This window comes from Sebastes umbrosus, chromosome 19 (genome assembly GCF_015220745.1).
Source record: "Sebastes umbrosus isolate fSebUmb1 chromosome 19, fSebUmb1.pri, whole genome shotgun sequence".
In the NCBI taxonomy this organism is placed as follows: domain Eukaryota; kingdom Metazoa; phylum Chordata; class Actinopteri; order Perciformes; family Sebastidae; genus Sebastes; species Sebastes umbrosus.
In genome coordinates this window covers 22,938,402-22,954,491 of record NC_051287.1, presented here as the reverse complement: position 1 = coordinate 22,954,491, position 16,090 = coordinate 22,938,402, and the positions used below count along the sequence as shown (strand labels likewise).

Here is a 16,090-nt window from a genome sequence, read left to right as displayed (position 1 = left end):
AAAAGAGAAGAGAGCTGTCTTTTTAGAAAGCAAACGGCCTGTAAGAGTGAGCTCTGACATTTTGGAAGCAGAGGTTCAAGCCTGTGAGTGTAGGAGTGAATTAATAGGGCATGGCAGATGAGACAGCACTGTGGGTCAATACATGCACAACTGAAAACACACCCATGACACACGGACGAACACACATGCAAATGCACTCCAGCACGCGTACAGTACGGCTATATGGCTACTGTGCACAGCGCTCGGAAACGCTCTACCTCTGAATAAGTCACTAGGATTTATGCGTGACTACCCAATCTACTCTAATCAGAGACATTTCCATCAAGGAGTAAAGTTCAACTGCCACGAGAAATTAAAGAATTATTAAATGTTTCTAGAGTTCTGCACTTCCTGATGAGTTTGCCCTCTGAGACAGATTTGTGAATTTGGGCTGTATAAATGAAATTGACTTGACTCAACTGCCAATCTATTGAAGATCTTCAGTGAATGTACACTTCCCCATCCCTAACCCATCGCTTTGTCTCTGCAGAAATGCACTAAAATTCATCCACTGAATGTGACAGAGATGCCATGGATGTGTGCGGATGTGCGGATGTGCGGATGTGCTGATGTGCGTGGCGGAATTTAGAGCCGGAGAGAATTTAAAATGCCTGCCTTGTCAAGGGGAAGGAAGGTCAAGAAGAAACAAGCCTTTTGTGTGTAGGAGATGCCAGCCTTACAACCTTTATAGAGAGAAAAGAGAGAGTCTATAATTAAAATAATGCAGCATATAAAAAGGTCTAGAATGAGACGTTTTATAGCAGCAGTAAAAAATAATGAGTCCCCTCAACAATAAAAGTATTGAGCACTTGGGAGAGGCAGAACAGGTTATACTGAAAGATGGAAAACTAGAAAAAAAATAAAAAAGGATGAACTCAACTATTATGCTTAAGAAAATATGTATTACTCTGACTACAAAGGACAAAGAGAATCCATTTTCTATGTTTGCATTTAACGTAGAGTCACAGCACTGTACAGTTCCAGCTATTCGCAGAGCTACAAATTAAAAGATAACTTTTCTTGAATCCTTGTGTAACTTTAATTATTTGCTCTACTTCCTCTTCTACAGTATAAGAACACCGTCTCCAGCTCCCACTATCAATTTACAAACATAATTGGTCTCCAGTTTGGGACAAAGCTGGGAATGGTTTCTGAGTTAGCAGACAGTGAAAGTAAAAACAGCTCTAATTCTTCATGTAGGTATCTCTAAAACAGCACAGACATCTCATATTTCATTGATGTTATTGTGAATAAATAAAGCTAAAATCCATGTCCAACATGTGACTGTCCTCAAACTTCAACATCAAGTAGTGTCATATCATCTTTGTTTAATTTACTTTCCAGCAGTGTTATTTCCCAGGATGATCGGTGTTGTCATATTTTGTCATTCCTTCTTTGTATGCATGAGCAACTTTCTTCTTGTTTCTCAGATAAGTCTGTTTACTTCAGGTTTAATTTAACTGATAGTGAAATAAACTGCCAGTAAATCCCGCCTCACCAAACAGACGTCCAACTACATCTTTTATAAATTAATGAGAAATTAGTGAAACTATATGTGTAAGAAATGGAGAAGATATTGAAGGAAGGAGACCGAGAGTGATTTAAAAAAAAAAAAAGCCTAGAGCAACTAAAAAAAGAATACAAGACACTAACATTAATATTGACAGTGGGTCGCTTCCCATTTGACTTCTCCCCTGCTGAGCCGGCCCTTGTTCATGTGCCAGCTCAATTAGGTCACAAAGTGCTGTTGCCTGTCCAGTAACAGGACATGAGTATGGCCAAGTCAGCACTTATCTTACCATGAATTTTATATAGATAATGTCCCCAACGTGTGACCAAGGCATTGAATAATGTGATTTTTGTTAAAGGAGCAGTGTGCAGTATTTAGTGTTATCTAGCGGTGTGGTTGCCGATTGCAACCAACTGAGTACCCCTCCGCTCACTCCTCCCTTTCCAAGACTGCGGTAACGTGAGCCACTGAGTACAGATCTATGGTAACGCCGTTCACCTCGCTCAGAGGCCATCCTTACCATGATAACACTACTTCAGGAGTAACAGAAGTCAGACGGCGGCTGGCGGTACCACGGTTTCGCACAATATTGGAGTTTCACAAGCGAGTCAGAGAACTACGGTGGCCTAAACGTAATGTAAAAACACGAAAGGCTCTCTCTAGAGCCGGTGTTTGGTTTGTCCGTTCTGGGCTACTGTAGAAACATGGCGGACTCTGTGAAGAGGACCCGCTCCCTATGTAGATATGAAGGGCTCATTCTAAGCTAACAAAAACACAACGCCTCTTAGTTTCAGGTGATTATACACTAATGAAAACATAGTTCTGAATATTGTATTCCATTTCTGCCAATAGATCCCCCAAAATCGTACACACCGTTCCTTTAATGCAAACTTTAAATCCACAAAAGCACACAGACCATCAAAGACAACAACATACTATATCTTGTGGTTGCCTTTGTACAGCCAAAGGGAAATCAAAAAATGTCATGCAGCATCAGATGTGTCAGATATCAAGGACAAACTTTAATATCTGTTTTTGGTTTTCCATGTTCAGACATAAAAAAACAGCCATTTTGCCACATTCTGTCAGACAACAAAATGTTTGAAATGTCCTACTTTGTCATTGCAGAGGGGGCCCTGTCAGTGATGCTGTCACTCCAGAAGATGCTACGCTGCCATGTTCCTCTGAGGCTTTAGTCATGATGCTGATAACAACCCAGGGCCTTAAGTAAAGAAGAGGACACCCAGGTCATGTCCGCTTCTTTCTTAAGGTGTCCTTGCAGGGTTTTTTCTACACAAAGATGCAATCAATTCAGGAATGAAATGAATAGTCTTTAATATTTTCTAAAAAAGTACTGAATGTAATCGCAAAATCAATTAAATGACCAAAGAAAGGGAGAAAAGGCCATAGAAGGTTGTGTTGTGTATCTGTGTCTCTCTCGCTCTCTCTCTCGCTCTCTCTCTCTCTTTCTGCTTTAATAGGCTTTGCTGCTTCTTTGTCACATTTACATTTGAAAACCTGTGTCCCGCCAGCATCCAATAAGGCCAAGCCAGGGGAAACTGTTGGTCTTTATGTGACAGCTAAAGTGGCCATTATCGGCAGAAAGGAGCAAGAAAAGAGTCCGGAGTTAATCCGTGTTCTGTAACATTTTCTGTGAGAACGGGAGCAATTCTGAGAAGTTGTGAAACTGCTGTGTATAGGATTCAAAGTTTTCATTTGGGGCGAACGCCAATTCATCCCATTTGATCCGAGGGGGAACAAAGAGCAGATTAAATGAGAGACATACAAGGTGTCCTCTCGTTTCCCTCTTTTAACGGGCTCGTTATATAACTTTTCAAAACTCACCTTCCTCCGTGTTAGCTGCCAAAACCAGTGAGAAGGAGCTCTTGCTGCATTACCTAATCGGAGGAGTAGATCAAATTTATTTTGTCCATTGAATCCATGAGACACCTATATGTCAGATGCCAATTATGTCTTGACAAGACAGAACAGTAGAGCATTCTTTGATGGCTCCAAAGAGAAAAGGTCTGGGGGAATTCAGTATGTGGAAGACTCCACATTTCATATCTCTAAAAGGCCTCGGGCCTGTGTTTAACATTTCATAATCTGAAATGCTCTGTGCACTTTAATCATAACGACAAGAAACTTACATCAATTACACACAATCCTTGGCAGGCTTATCCATTCAAGGGGAAGAGAGATAAATGATCCATGCACAAAGAAAAATATGGAATGAAAATATAAATAAGGTGAACACAAAAGGCACTGACACCATTTTTCTTTGTTGTTGGTAAAATGCTAATATACACAGTAACTGAAGGGTTAATTTAGGGTGAGTCAATCATAGACTGTATATAAGAAGTGGACGTAGTCACCATGACGTCACTCATTGGTTTGTGGACTACGGTTTTGAAGCCTCGAGTTCGGTATTTTGGCCGTCGCCATCTTGGTATTTTGCAACCAGAAGTGACACGAGAGGGTGGAGCTGGGTACAACCGAACGCTGAATAAGACATTTTTAGGCGACAAATATATTCCAATTAACTTTCATGAACTGAAAACACACTGTGAAAGGGTTAAAGTTCTAAGTCGTAAAAACATGGATAACACCCAGACCGAACAACGCTGTGGTAGCGACCTGTCAATCACAAGTTAGCCACGCCCTAAAGCATCCCCTGCTTTATCTATCTATCTATCTATCTATCTATCTATTTATCTATCTATCTATCTATCTATCTGACTATCTATCTATCTATCTATCTATCTATCTATCTATCTCTATTTGACTCTAAATGGGACTATAATTTACTAAATGAACATCATGCTGTATTATAGAAGACTTGAAACTAGCAATTGAGACCATAAACTCATGTTTACAATGTTTATTGAGGTAATAAATCAAGTGAGAAGTAGGCTCATTTTCTCATAGACTTCTATAAAATCAGACTTCTTTTAGCAACCAGAGGAGTCGCCCCCTGCTGGCTGTTAGAGAGAATGCAAGTTTCATGCACTTCTGCATTGGCTTAAATTTTCAGACCCCGGAGTTGCCCACTGGTTAAGACGGACACATACAGTAAGTTCTCTAATACAAAAGGATAAAGAGAGGTAATGAGAATGACAAAACAGCCTCCAAAATCATTTTTTGTCTAAAGAACATTCACCTCTGACAAATAATAAGCACAAACTTCCATCTTGGAGACTCACAAACCCTTACTTTGAAGACAACAGTGTCCATTTGTTTGTCTATTGTCACTCAACTAGATTTGACGTCTGGAGCTATGAAATGAAGAACAGGTTTTGGGATCCACACAATGTTTGATACATTATAACCAAATGATATTTGCTCTTTTGGTAAAATTAATACCTCTGTTTCAGAGCTGACAATTCCCTCAAAAGAGGCCAGATTTATCATCTTTCTCATGTCCTCTTCTGTAGAAGCATCTCTAGTCTTCATTGCAAATTTGAGATCTGCTTCTGATTTTTACATTCATTATTATTCCTCATAAATTCTGACTAGAAAGAAGAGTACGAATAATTCCTTAAACGAGGTCGGTCTCTGATTAATATCCCTTTAAAACACACTATCTTTATCTTTAAGTCTGACAAACCCACTTTATTCTTTCAGTGTTTCTCTATCTATTCTCCAATGTCTTATCTATTCTCCCATGTCTTATCTCTCCTTCCTCTCTTCTCTCCCCTTCCACCCTTCATCTATAACTTTTCTCTGCCTGACTCAGGCATCGCCTCAAACTCCAGTCAGTGGTGCAGTAATCAACTCTACAGTGCGAGCGAGACTGTCAAACAAAAGGTAGCAAAAGACACAAAAGCTGAACTAAGAAGAAACTTAGCTCAAACCACTCCACTCAGTAGTTACACATCAAAACCTGTCAAGTTACTTTAAATTTCCTAGCAGCAAACTGGGCCATTTTCTGTTACTATGAGGCAGCAAAAAAACAAACATTTGTGGCCTAGATGACACTAGCCTCAGTGTGTGCATGTGTGTGTCTGTAACGTTGGTTTGTTGTTTGTGTAACAGAACAGTCCTAAGTGACTAGATTAATGGGTGGAAAAGGGTGGCAGAAGTTGCAACCACCTGCTAATTTACAAAAAAAAAAGTATAAATTTATCAGTGAAGGAAATAATGAAAAACTGCAGTGAAATATTCTAAACACATGAAGAATTGACAACACTACACATATCATATCATGGAAAGAAACTGCAGGTTCGATTTTGTAGAAGGGAAAACTGGAGATAAGTTACAAATGCCCAAGGGGAAGTGAAAACATTAGGTCTTGACCAGGTTGGTGGCTGTATTTCACACTTTGGCAGTGAAAATCTTCCCCTGAGGGTGACCACAGACCACACTCTACCAAACAATAGAGACTTTCTGGAAGAAGTCAAGCTCATGGCAATGTTTGACCCAGTTCTCAAAGGGCACGCTATCAGACTGAGCATAGTGAGTCCCCAAGTGGGAAAATTGCGCATAACATCTTCGCCACATATCAAAGTATTAACTTTATTGTTTTAGATGGAATGCCAGATATCAGGCATGCTGAGCAAGGCTTGTTAAAATGGACCACACACAGATGCTGCAAATCATTCAGAGTGGCCAACAGAGGAAAGCTTGTGATCTCTCTTTTGAAGACTGCAGAGGCATATGACTGTGGTGCCGATACTGTATGAGAGGGAAAAAGGGTGTCCAAGCTCATTTCGGAGTTGAAACTTAAAGGTCCAGTGTGTAGGATCTGGTGGTTTCTAGCGGTGAGGTGAGGAGATTGCGACCAACTGAAGCCTCTCCCGTGTGCCAAGCGTGTTGCAGAGCTACCGTGGCTGACGCAAAAATGCAAATGTCTCTCTCTAGAGCCATTTGGAGCAGAGCCAGCGCTTAGACTGTGTGTGTACGTGGGAAGTGAGTATTGAAGCAAGAGAGAGAGAGTGGTGGCAACGAGAGCGAGAAACGTTATCGACTCCGGCCCATGCAGGAAAAGTTAACAGAGTTTGGTTTGAACCGTTCTGGGCTACTGTAGAAACATGGCGGTGCAACACGGCGGACTCCGTGGAGAGGACCCGCTCCCTATGTAGATATGAAGGGCTCATTCTAAGGTAACGTAAACACAAAGACTCTTATTATCAGGTGACTATACACTAAAGAAAACATATTTATTAATATATCATTTCTGCCAATAGATCCCCCTAATTGTTACACACTGGTCCTTTAACGGCTTATGTGTGCCACATCATGGGTCAGATCTAGGAGTAACGAATGCAGCAAAAAAGCTCCCAAGACAACTCCTGTTTACTATTTCCATAAAGTGGTGGGATATGTTGAGAAGCCACGTATTTATGACAACAAAATGATAAGAAACAAGAGAGAGAGCTTGCTAAAGAAGCTTTTAGAGGTGAGGAAGAAAGCTATTGATGGTCCATAAACGTTGAATGCTAGGCTGATATAAGGGTTCCTTCTCTGGGCTAGTGCTTCAAAAAGGCAAGCCCAGCTCTAGGATGCATCTCCCTTAATAAACTAAATATAGACATAACCTAAAATCCTCCATTCATTAAAAATATAAGAGGTTCTCTTGCACATTAAAGCATCATTGTCTGTATGGTAACTACAAGGGCATTTCACAATAAACAAATACATTTCTGTGAAGTTTTACAACAAAGCAGTGTGGAAATTAATCCTCCGAATAGGCCTTTAAAGTCAGCCACAGTCAGAACTTCCCCCCCAGACCTCTTCCTGACCCAGCCACACATGCATTGCAGGCATAAAATAAAACTGTAATATCTTATCCATATTTATTTGTATGGACAGGTAAATACTGGATAATGGATGAGTCTTTAGTCTTACAGTAAACAGTGCAGGTGCACCCTCTTCCAGTCTGGCTAACACCCTCCATAAATGATTCAGGGTGTCACCAGATAAGGAGGGGCAGCCTCATTACCAGACCAAAGGACTTGTTGCTACATCTGAGCTGCGAGTAATATGCTTCTCATGTTTCACATGCTGTAGGATCAAGTGTCTGTGCTGGCAGAACGATGTGACACAATCCTTTATATAACTTGGATACATTCCTTTACTGTCACTGTGAAGTATTAAGAGACAAACAGACACTCTTTTGTACTTTTTTTGGTTGATGCAGTAAAGGAGGCATGCCAAAACCTCTTAACTATCACACACTACAGTCTAAAATTATCTTCCTCAACAAATAGTGAAAAGGAATAAAGCTCACCATGGGTACTGAGGAGGAAGGACGATGTCTCAGGTAAGCTGGCAGGGGGCTCCCGCAGGTAAACTCTGAGACAGGTCATCATGGAGAGAGCAATGCTAGCTGCCAACGCGGACGAGATGGTTTCAGCAACTACAGAGATGAGAAGAAACGAAACATGATGCTCGTTTGTGTGCGTGTGTGTGTGTATGGATGCAGACAGACAGAGAGAGCACAAAGAAAAGAGATTATTAAACAAGGACTGTCAAAGTTAACACAATAATAACACGTTAACGCAAATTCATCTTAATGCCACTAATTTCTTTCACGCATTAACGCAATTTGGCGATTTTTTAGGTTGTAGCAGGCTGAATTTTAAAGCTAGATACTGGCCTCATTTGAAACTAGAAAACCTAAAGAATCCATTGGTACCAACCAAGTCATACTCACTTGTTGTAAAAGGGGGCTAAATAACGCTCCAAGCTTGCGCTAAATTTTGGTGAGGAAAAACTGGCATTGTCTATTTCAAAGGGGTCCCTTGACCTCTGACCTCTAGATATGTGAATGAAAATGGGTTCTATGGGTACCCACGAATCTCCTCTTTACAGACATGCCCACTTTATGATAATCACATCCAGTTTTGGGCAAGTAATAGTCAGCAGCTGTTGTTGCCTGTTGTGCTTGAGGTTGCCATGTTATGATTTGAGCATATTTTTTATGCTAAATGCAGTAGCTGTGAGGGTTTCTGGACAATAATTGTCATTGTTTTGTGTTGTTAATGGATTTCCAATAATAAATATATACATACATTTTACATAAAGCAGCATATTTGGCCACTCCAATGTTGATAAGAGTATTAAGGTACATTTTGAACGGATAAAAAATGTGCAATAAATTTGTGATTATACAGTATATTTTATTCAATTGACATCCCTATTTAAAAAAGAGAAATGACTACATGTTTATGTGTTTTTCACAATAACACTTCATGCTTCATCCAACGGTAGGATGTGATCTGTTATCATGGCTCAACTGTTTTGTTTTCCAAGCATCCTGTTGGCTCTAGCGGTCAAGTTTAGATCACAATAATTGCTGGAATTCACCATTTCAATCTGCACAATAGATATAGGAATGGATATATTTTATTACCCATAATTTCATTAAATGTGCATATGCACAATATGCATAAACACTATCTTTCTATATAGTGTATCACTGACACTGTCTCTCCACAGCTTCCTCATTTACACAAGTGGTGTAGCCTCTGGCCAGGATTTTATAATTATCTGCCCTAAAATTGGTCTAAATGTAGCTTGTAAAGGACAAACAGTAGTAGCAACATTATTAGTCATGGTCGTCTATCCATTGAGCATAAAATAAATCATTATTAAATTAATCTGCAGCAGTACCGCATACCCATAAAAGCTTTTGTAGGGTTCATCTGAATATTTTTGATTAATTCTGTTTAATCCGTCTGTTGTTTATTGTTTCTAATGAGCCACCTACCAGTGACAGATGGCTTTGAATTTGAGGTCAAACAATATTGCTTTCTATTATAATACAGCAGTTTCCTGGTTTTCTCTGGGCTGGCTGGTTTAGCACCATTTGGAGCCGACAAAGACAATATGGGCTACGTTCACTGTACTGTTTACAACTGTACTTGGCAGCTGTCAGATGGATTTGCAGTGTTTTGACAAATGTACACAGACAAGAGTATTAATAACATGTGAGAGCCCAAGGTTAACTTAACAATGCCTGCTCAGTTTTTCCACGGATTGATCTGGTGGTTCCCAGAGGAAAAGAAAGTCTTTCATCTTTTATTTTAACGGTTGTTCTGACCATTGAAGTAAAATTCATAAATTAACATATAACATTTTCTTTTATTAAACATTAAAGACAATTTTATCATTCAGGTGGGAAGTATAAAAAAAAAAAAAAAGGCAAGTGATATGCCATATTAATTTAAAACAAAGGAACAAATAACATGAACAAAGGAGCTTAGCTGTCTCCAGAGTAAAGAACAAAGAAAAGACAAAAAACATGTTTTTAATACACAGATTAAATCATCAGTGTACTGCAGAATAGAACTAAGCCAGTGTTGTGGTTGTGGCACAATAATCCAGATTACTTTACAGCGTGACTTAACACACCTCTGGGTGAAATGTTACACAACAGCGATAGCTACAGCTCATTATTTTGACATCTTGCCCAGTGGCAGTGTACCAGTAACCCAGAGATGAACTTCTCTGCTAATCCTGATTAACAAACTGCCCACCCACCGAGAAGGCACCCAAATCAAGCTTTATTTAAGGCAGATGAAAAAAGTGTGCTTGTTGAATTGCTTACCACATAGTGTCCAAATTCAAATCAGCAAGTATTGTACACGCAGCATTCTCACAACAATAGCATGCACTCCTATTTTGGGCTGACAAATATATATCTACGATTATCTCTTTCTCCTGCCTCTTGTCCCTCCTCAGGACTTTAAAAAGTCATAATCCTTTTCCTTTTTCCTCTCATTCTGTCCTTCCACAAAAAGCCCCTGATTCATTTTGTCCTTATCAGTTATAGTGAAGGGAAAACAAAAGAGTTCACTGAAACTCATACTCTGCTTCCCTGAAGGGGAAACTGGGCAGATAATGCTACTGTGGCGTGGCATGGTCTGTGTTAGGGGACGGAACTGGCCTTCCATATCCAGATATTTCAGTTCCCCACAGAGCTAAGAAATACACATACTTTTTATGACATTTTTCAACAGAAAAAAATACTAGACAATGTAAAGTCTGTCCAATTTGTCCTGTCCATCACACCAAATCAATGTTGTACAACTCCTTTCCAATATATACTCCCCAATGTTTTCCTGTATCTTGCCTTCACCCAGCTGGATAATAAAACATAGAATATTAGAGAACAACTTTTCCAGCATTTTTCATTTGGGAGTGCTGACATTTTACAAGCACAGTGGAAACCCACGCCTATATGTTTTCAATAGGTTTTGTTTGTTTAGTTCTTATAAAAAATATAATACATTTATAAAACTGTTCATTTAAGGATCTGAGGGCAGGTGTAATTTTTCCCATGAGTGAGTTTGGACTAAAAGAGTTACAGCAGCTATTGTTAACACTCATTTGGCAAAAGAATTACTCATACTGTATGTGAATGTATGTAGTGTATTGCACTACAAGATTTGAGATTTAATTAATAGGTTATCCACACACGATCTGTAGTGACTACTATCAATCAAGTGGCTAAGTAGGCTCTGTGGCGTGCTTAAAGAAATCTATACTTAATTCCAGATGCGTTTTAATGCTGTTTATTAAAGGAAGGGAATTACAAACAATAACTGTACTGGAATAACTAGGAGTAGTAGTAGTAGGACCTGAGGGTCAACACAAAATATCAGAGCCTAGCTCGCCCACTTTATCTGAATCCCACCGTCCAACTGAACAGGTAAATAAAGTGAAACCACAACCCTGTGCCAATTACCGGAATTGATAGTAACCAAAAAGAACGTATGCGGCCTGAACGGCCTGTCTACCACGAGCAGTTTTAGCCCCTGGATGGCCAATATCACAAGCAACACGTTGTGGGTCAAAACCACAGTACCCTGAAGATATATATAGCAAATATTCCTAAGGCCCTAATAGTTTCAGGAATGATAACTAAGTGCAAGGTAAAGACTTTCAGTTTGTGCAAGTGTGAGGAAGGGGCAATATCAGGTGCAACTGGAAGGAAGGTATGAAGGTAGGCGAGGGAGACTTAATTAAGATAGAAGAGATAAATAGAAAGGAGCGGGACATGTTCCCCGAAGAGATGAGTTTTCAATTTGCGCCGGAAGATTGGGGATGACTGTGCAGTTTTGACTGGGGGTGAATTGTGGAAGAAGAAGAGAGAAGGAGGGCTGTGTGCAGAGATGTCCAGATTGCCACGGGGGACAGCTGAGCACCTGGTGGTGGCAGACTGGAGCGCATGGCTGCTTAATCAATTAAGTGAGTGACACGCTATATAAGTCTATTAAACACACAACTAGTAACAATGAAACAACATAAGGATGTGAGGAACTGGCAGACTAGATGCAGAACAAATGCTTAATTATAGATTAACTTAAAATAAAGGCAATAAAGTTACTGATGAAAAAGACTTCAGCTGAAATGTTTTAATTGAGTAGTTGATCAGCAAAAAAAAAAAATGTACAATTGATTAATTGTTATAGTCAGTAATAACACTCACAAAAAAAATGTACTGCTTCCCACTTCTCAAATGTTAGGATTTGCTGCAGTGTTTGGACTGTTGGTTGGACAAAACGAGCAATCTGAGGGCATCACAGGCACTTTTAACTATTTTTGGACATTTTATAGACAAAATGATTAATAGGAAAAAAACACCAATAATTTAAATAATCATTAGTTACTGTTTGGGTGACCAATCGGCAAGTCTAGGGACGCTCAAGTATCGGACATGAGGCAACCAGAATCAGAGAGCCAGTTAATTCCACCAAAATGGGACTTAATTTAGATGAACTTCCTCTTTAATCATCATCAAATGGTGTATCTGCATTAAATACACAAACAGAGGGAGCCCTACCAAGTTTACAAAAGAAATTGACTTATTTGTGAATTGCTGTTATTCCAGTGATGCTATCCACAAAGCAAAATAATGAAAAACAGCCTCATCTTGGAATTCAGTTACTGTTTACATCAGCTCATCAGCGTAAAATACCAGTGTTCTGGCTTGCCAAATGGACACTTATGCAAAACCAATGGCAGGGTCTACCGTTTTCAGTATAAAGCTGCACAAAAGTCTGTATATTGCAACATATGTTATACAAAAGTACTATAGGAATTTAGCCAATTTATTATGCTCAAACAAATCCTGATTATCTGGTTTTACTTGATTCATTCATCCTATAGTCTCCCTTCACATAATCTTATGTTACAGCGAGTTATAGTGCCCTTTTTCTGATAGAAGGTAAGCTTATTTCTCCAACCCACTTCCACCCACCTCAGTCCACACATCCATCTAGACTGGTACTAATAAGAGCATACAGCTCATTCATCATTTCTTTGAGCAGTGTTTAGTTTCCTGTCTTGAACCTGGTCTTGTTTTCTGAATGTGCAATTTCTTCATCCAAGCAACCCCGTGTATCTATTATTCATTTCAGGAAGACGTATTGGTTTTATGAGACTTCTAACCTCAGCTTGCTTTTGGGCTTATAGCTTGTTGCATCCTAAGTGTTCCTGTCCTGTGCATTTGATGTGCCAATGTGAGCTACTAACTATTCAGTGTGATAGTGCAGCACACTTTGCTCCAGGTCTCGAAATACCTGTGTGAAGTGTGAAGTTATGGAAGCATAAATGTTGCAGAATATTTAGCAGAATATGTAGGGAAAATGTTTATCTATATTGCACTCTTTACTCCAATACATTTATTTGACAGCTATAGTCACAAGTTACAAGAAATGTAGAAACACTACTAAACTGCAGCCCTGATCTGATGGGCAAATACTAATCAAAACAAGCAAGCAACATGGGAGCCTAATTTGTTGTCTGAAAGCTCTTAAAGTTACGAAAAGCAAATGCCAGCATCTGACCGATGGGCTTCACTATTTAAGCCAGAGGTTGGCAGGAGGTTGGTATTTTATTCTTTACAGCTGCACTAAACTATGTTCCACTAGGTGCAGAATAACACGCCTATTTTGTACAAATCTTACACAAGTGAAGATGACTATTATTGCAGTCAGTGCAAAAAGTATAGAGGACAAATCACCCAAAAATATGTTTGTGTTTTGCTACTCTTAGATGTGAAACATCCTGCAGAGTCAAACAGTAATTCCAACATGTTCAATCATTCATTATTTCGCTCATTCATTTGTTAAGGCAGTAAGATAGTGTTAACTGATCCAACTGTATTTGCATCTCTGCTGACTGTGCAGGAAGCTTTACATTTATATCAGTATGTGACTTTGTCAATGTATATTCCAATTAGAGATGAAATCTTTATTGTCCCATGTTCCATTTAGTGTATCTGTGTAGCTCATCACACTCATTGCTCTCTTTTCCTGCCACAATATTACTTTTTTGATGCAGTAATTGAAAAAGGTGTTGAAGGCAAATTAAATACATTTTAGAAAATACCAGTTTTTATCCTAATAGAATAGCAGCTCCTCACACGAAATGCATGTGTGGAACATCATTTGTGTTGCATGTTGTGTTGATGACATCTTTTTAAGACTGTTCAGTCAGTTCAGTAAGTTTATGAAATATTTTTTCCTTTGTCCACCTGTTAATGTATTCCATTAAGATACAAATACACCAGAAATAGTATACTGAGACATACAGGTTAATGTCATAAACACTCTGAGGCAGTCCAAGCTACATTTAGTACATTTGAAGTTTTAACAAAAAAGACAATGGCACAACCTACTGGACATGTTATGAAGTAATTTTTTTGAGTATATACAGGGATGTGATACAATGCACAGCAAATGATCATACTTAACCTACTACAGGAAATAAACTTCCTAATGGTAGCCCCACATGGAGAGAAAATTAAATTACATTTATTCCAAGTTGCAACTGCATATAAATGCATCCAATGCATGCATTTTAAATGTTGACTTATTTAAAATGTAGTAAGTTGCATGTTAATTTATTTCTGATACATTTGAATAATTGTATAGTGTATTTCATCTTTCAAATGTACTCTATAACTGCTCAAAATAGTTCTCAGGTTTCTTACTATAATTAGTTCCTGTAACATCTACATGTAACCACAACATGTTGCAACTCCACTTACTACTCCATTCTGCAAGTGAACTGCAACTGAACCTTTTGTGCATTTGTTTTGGAAATGTACTCAAAAGTTGATATTCATATTGAGTATTGTTTCATGACCCTGCCATTCTCTACATTTGCACTACAGCCAACGTCATAGTTATAAAGTAATATCTTAAGCACTAATTTTACTGGTAATGTGGAGGATGGGGAAATAAGTCTGCAATTGACTAATTGTATAACATTTAATCCCACAAACAGGTCTGTGTGAACCCTGTTATCGCAACTAAAGGTGCTGCTGTACCTTAGCCACATGAAGTAAATCTTAAACACAACAGAATTGCAGTAAAGTACTGCAAACAATACTACAACCTATAAATCACTAATAATGGCAGAGATACAGGGAGGTGAGTTTTACTCTTAAGCTACTCTAAAAACAGATGGATGCAATAACATACACACCTGTAAAATTCAATACTAAAATGGCAAGGTAACAAAGAGTAAAATGTAGCTTGTAATGTTAAATTCTATGTTTCAGTCTGTCTAACTGGACCCTTTGGTGATTTTGCAGGCCAAAGTGTATGGTTGTATCATAATGGATATGTTTCATTTGGGTGGACATGGACAAATATGAACAATGATCTGCTGCACAATAATGATTACCTTACATCCCAAGCTGCTGCTCTTGTTCTTTTCAGTCATTTGAATCACAGACTTAGCTAGCAAGCACCTGCAAAACACACACATACACAGGTGTCTGACAAATACTACATGTACAGCAGTTTTAAATGCATTTCCAGATGCTTCAGAATCACAGAAAATCTTCACCATTCTTCACCAATCTTCACCATAACACCGGTGTGTCACTTTCTGCCGCCATCTTTGTTTGGCTAAATTAATTTAGTGGCGTGTTAAAAACTAAAACATGTTTACTGAACCCTTAGAATAAGTCATTTATGTTCCAGCTGAGATTTATTGGTATCCTGAAAACATCTTCAAAACAGCCATAATGGCTTGTCAACTGTTCTGCTGGGCTTTTGAAACGTTGACTTGTATTTAAGTGGAGAAAAGAAGCTAATTAACTTTTAGCTAGCTCTGTGACTCTAATTATCAATGCAAACACGTCCTCCACCTCCTGCTGTCACTCATAGCCTACCTTTTTACTTGATGTGGGAGATAACTTTAGGAGTTTTTAGGTCAAACGGGAACTGAAAACACTTTTTTGAGAGTGTCAACTGGCTTCTTTACTAACCCCTGCAAGGAATTCACATTTATACACGATGATAGAAATAAGAAACTTTGCCGTCGCTACATTCAGCCAGCGGGATGGACAGTGGTGATGTGTTGGTGGCGAACGAGCCGGTTCAAAGAGCCGGCTCTTTTAAGTGAACGATAAGAGCCGGCTCCCGTCCGAGAGACGTTTTTTTTCTTTACTTAATTCAAGGCAGAATGATAGGATGATCTTCTCCTGGCGGTGTACAGGTACAGAGCAGGAGGAAGAGGAGGAGGGAAAGAGAGAGAGGAGTGTGGTGCGCGAATAGCAGACAAGATGAGTGGCAGTCG

At 39.0% G+C, this 16,090-nt stretch overlaps 1 protein-coding gene across 4 annotated transcripts in view; it reads right to left on the bottom strand.

Annotated features, from left to right (window-relative positions):
* The window catches only part of rgs3a (regulator of G protein signaling 3a), a 189,778-nt gene extending 173,896 nt beyond the window's left edge, over window positions 1–15,882 (bottom strand). The window contains exons 1-3 of one of the 4 annotated variants that reach the window (XM_037751901.1): window positions 15,684–15,882; window positions 15,191–15,257; window positions 7,779–7,907 (exon numbers count right to left, since the gene is read on the bottom strand). In XM_037751901.1, the coding sequence (XP_037607829.1) occupies window positions 7,779–7,860 (82 nt within the window). In that variant the 5' untranslated portion in view covers window positions 7,861–7,907; window positions 15,191–15,257; window positions 15,684–15,882. Of the gene's footprint in view, window positions 1–654; window positions 723–7,778; window positions 7,908–15,190; window positions 15,258–15,683 lie in introns of those variants that run through there. The other 3 variants (XM_037751902.1, XM_037751903.1, XM_037751904.1) reach the window with 3 other exon arrangements.
* Window positions 15,883–16,090: the final 208 nt, after the last annotated feature.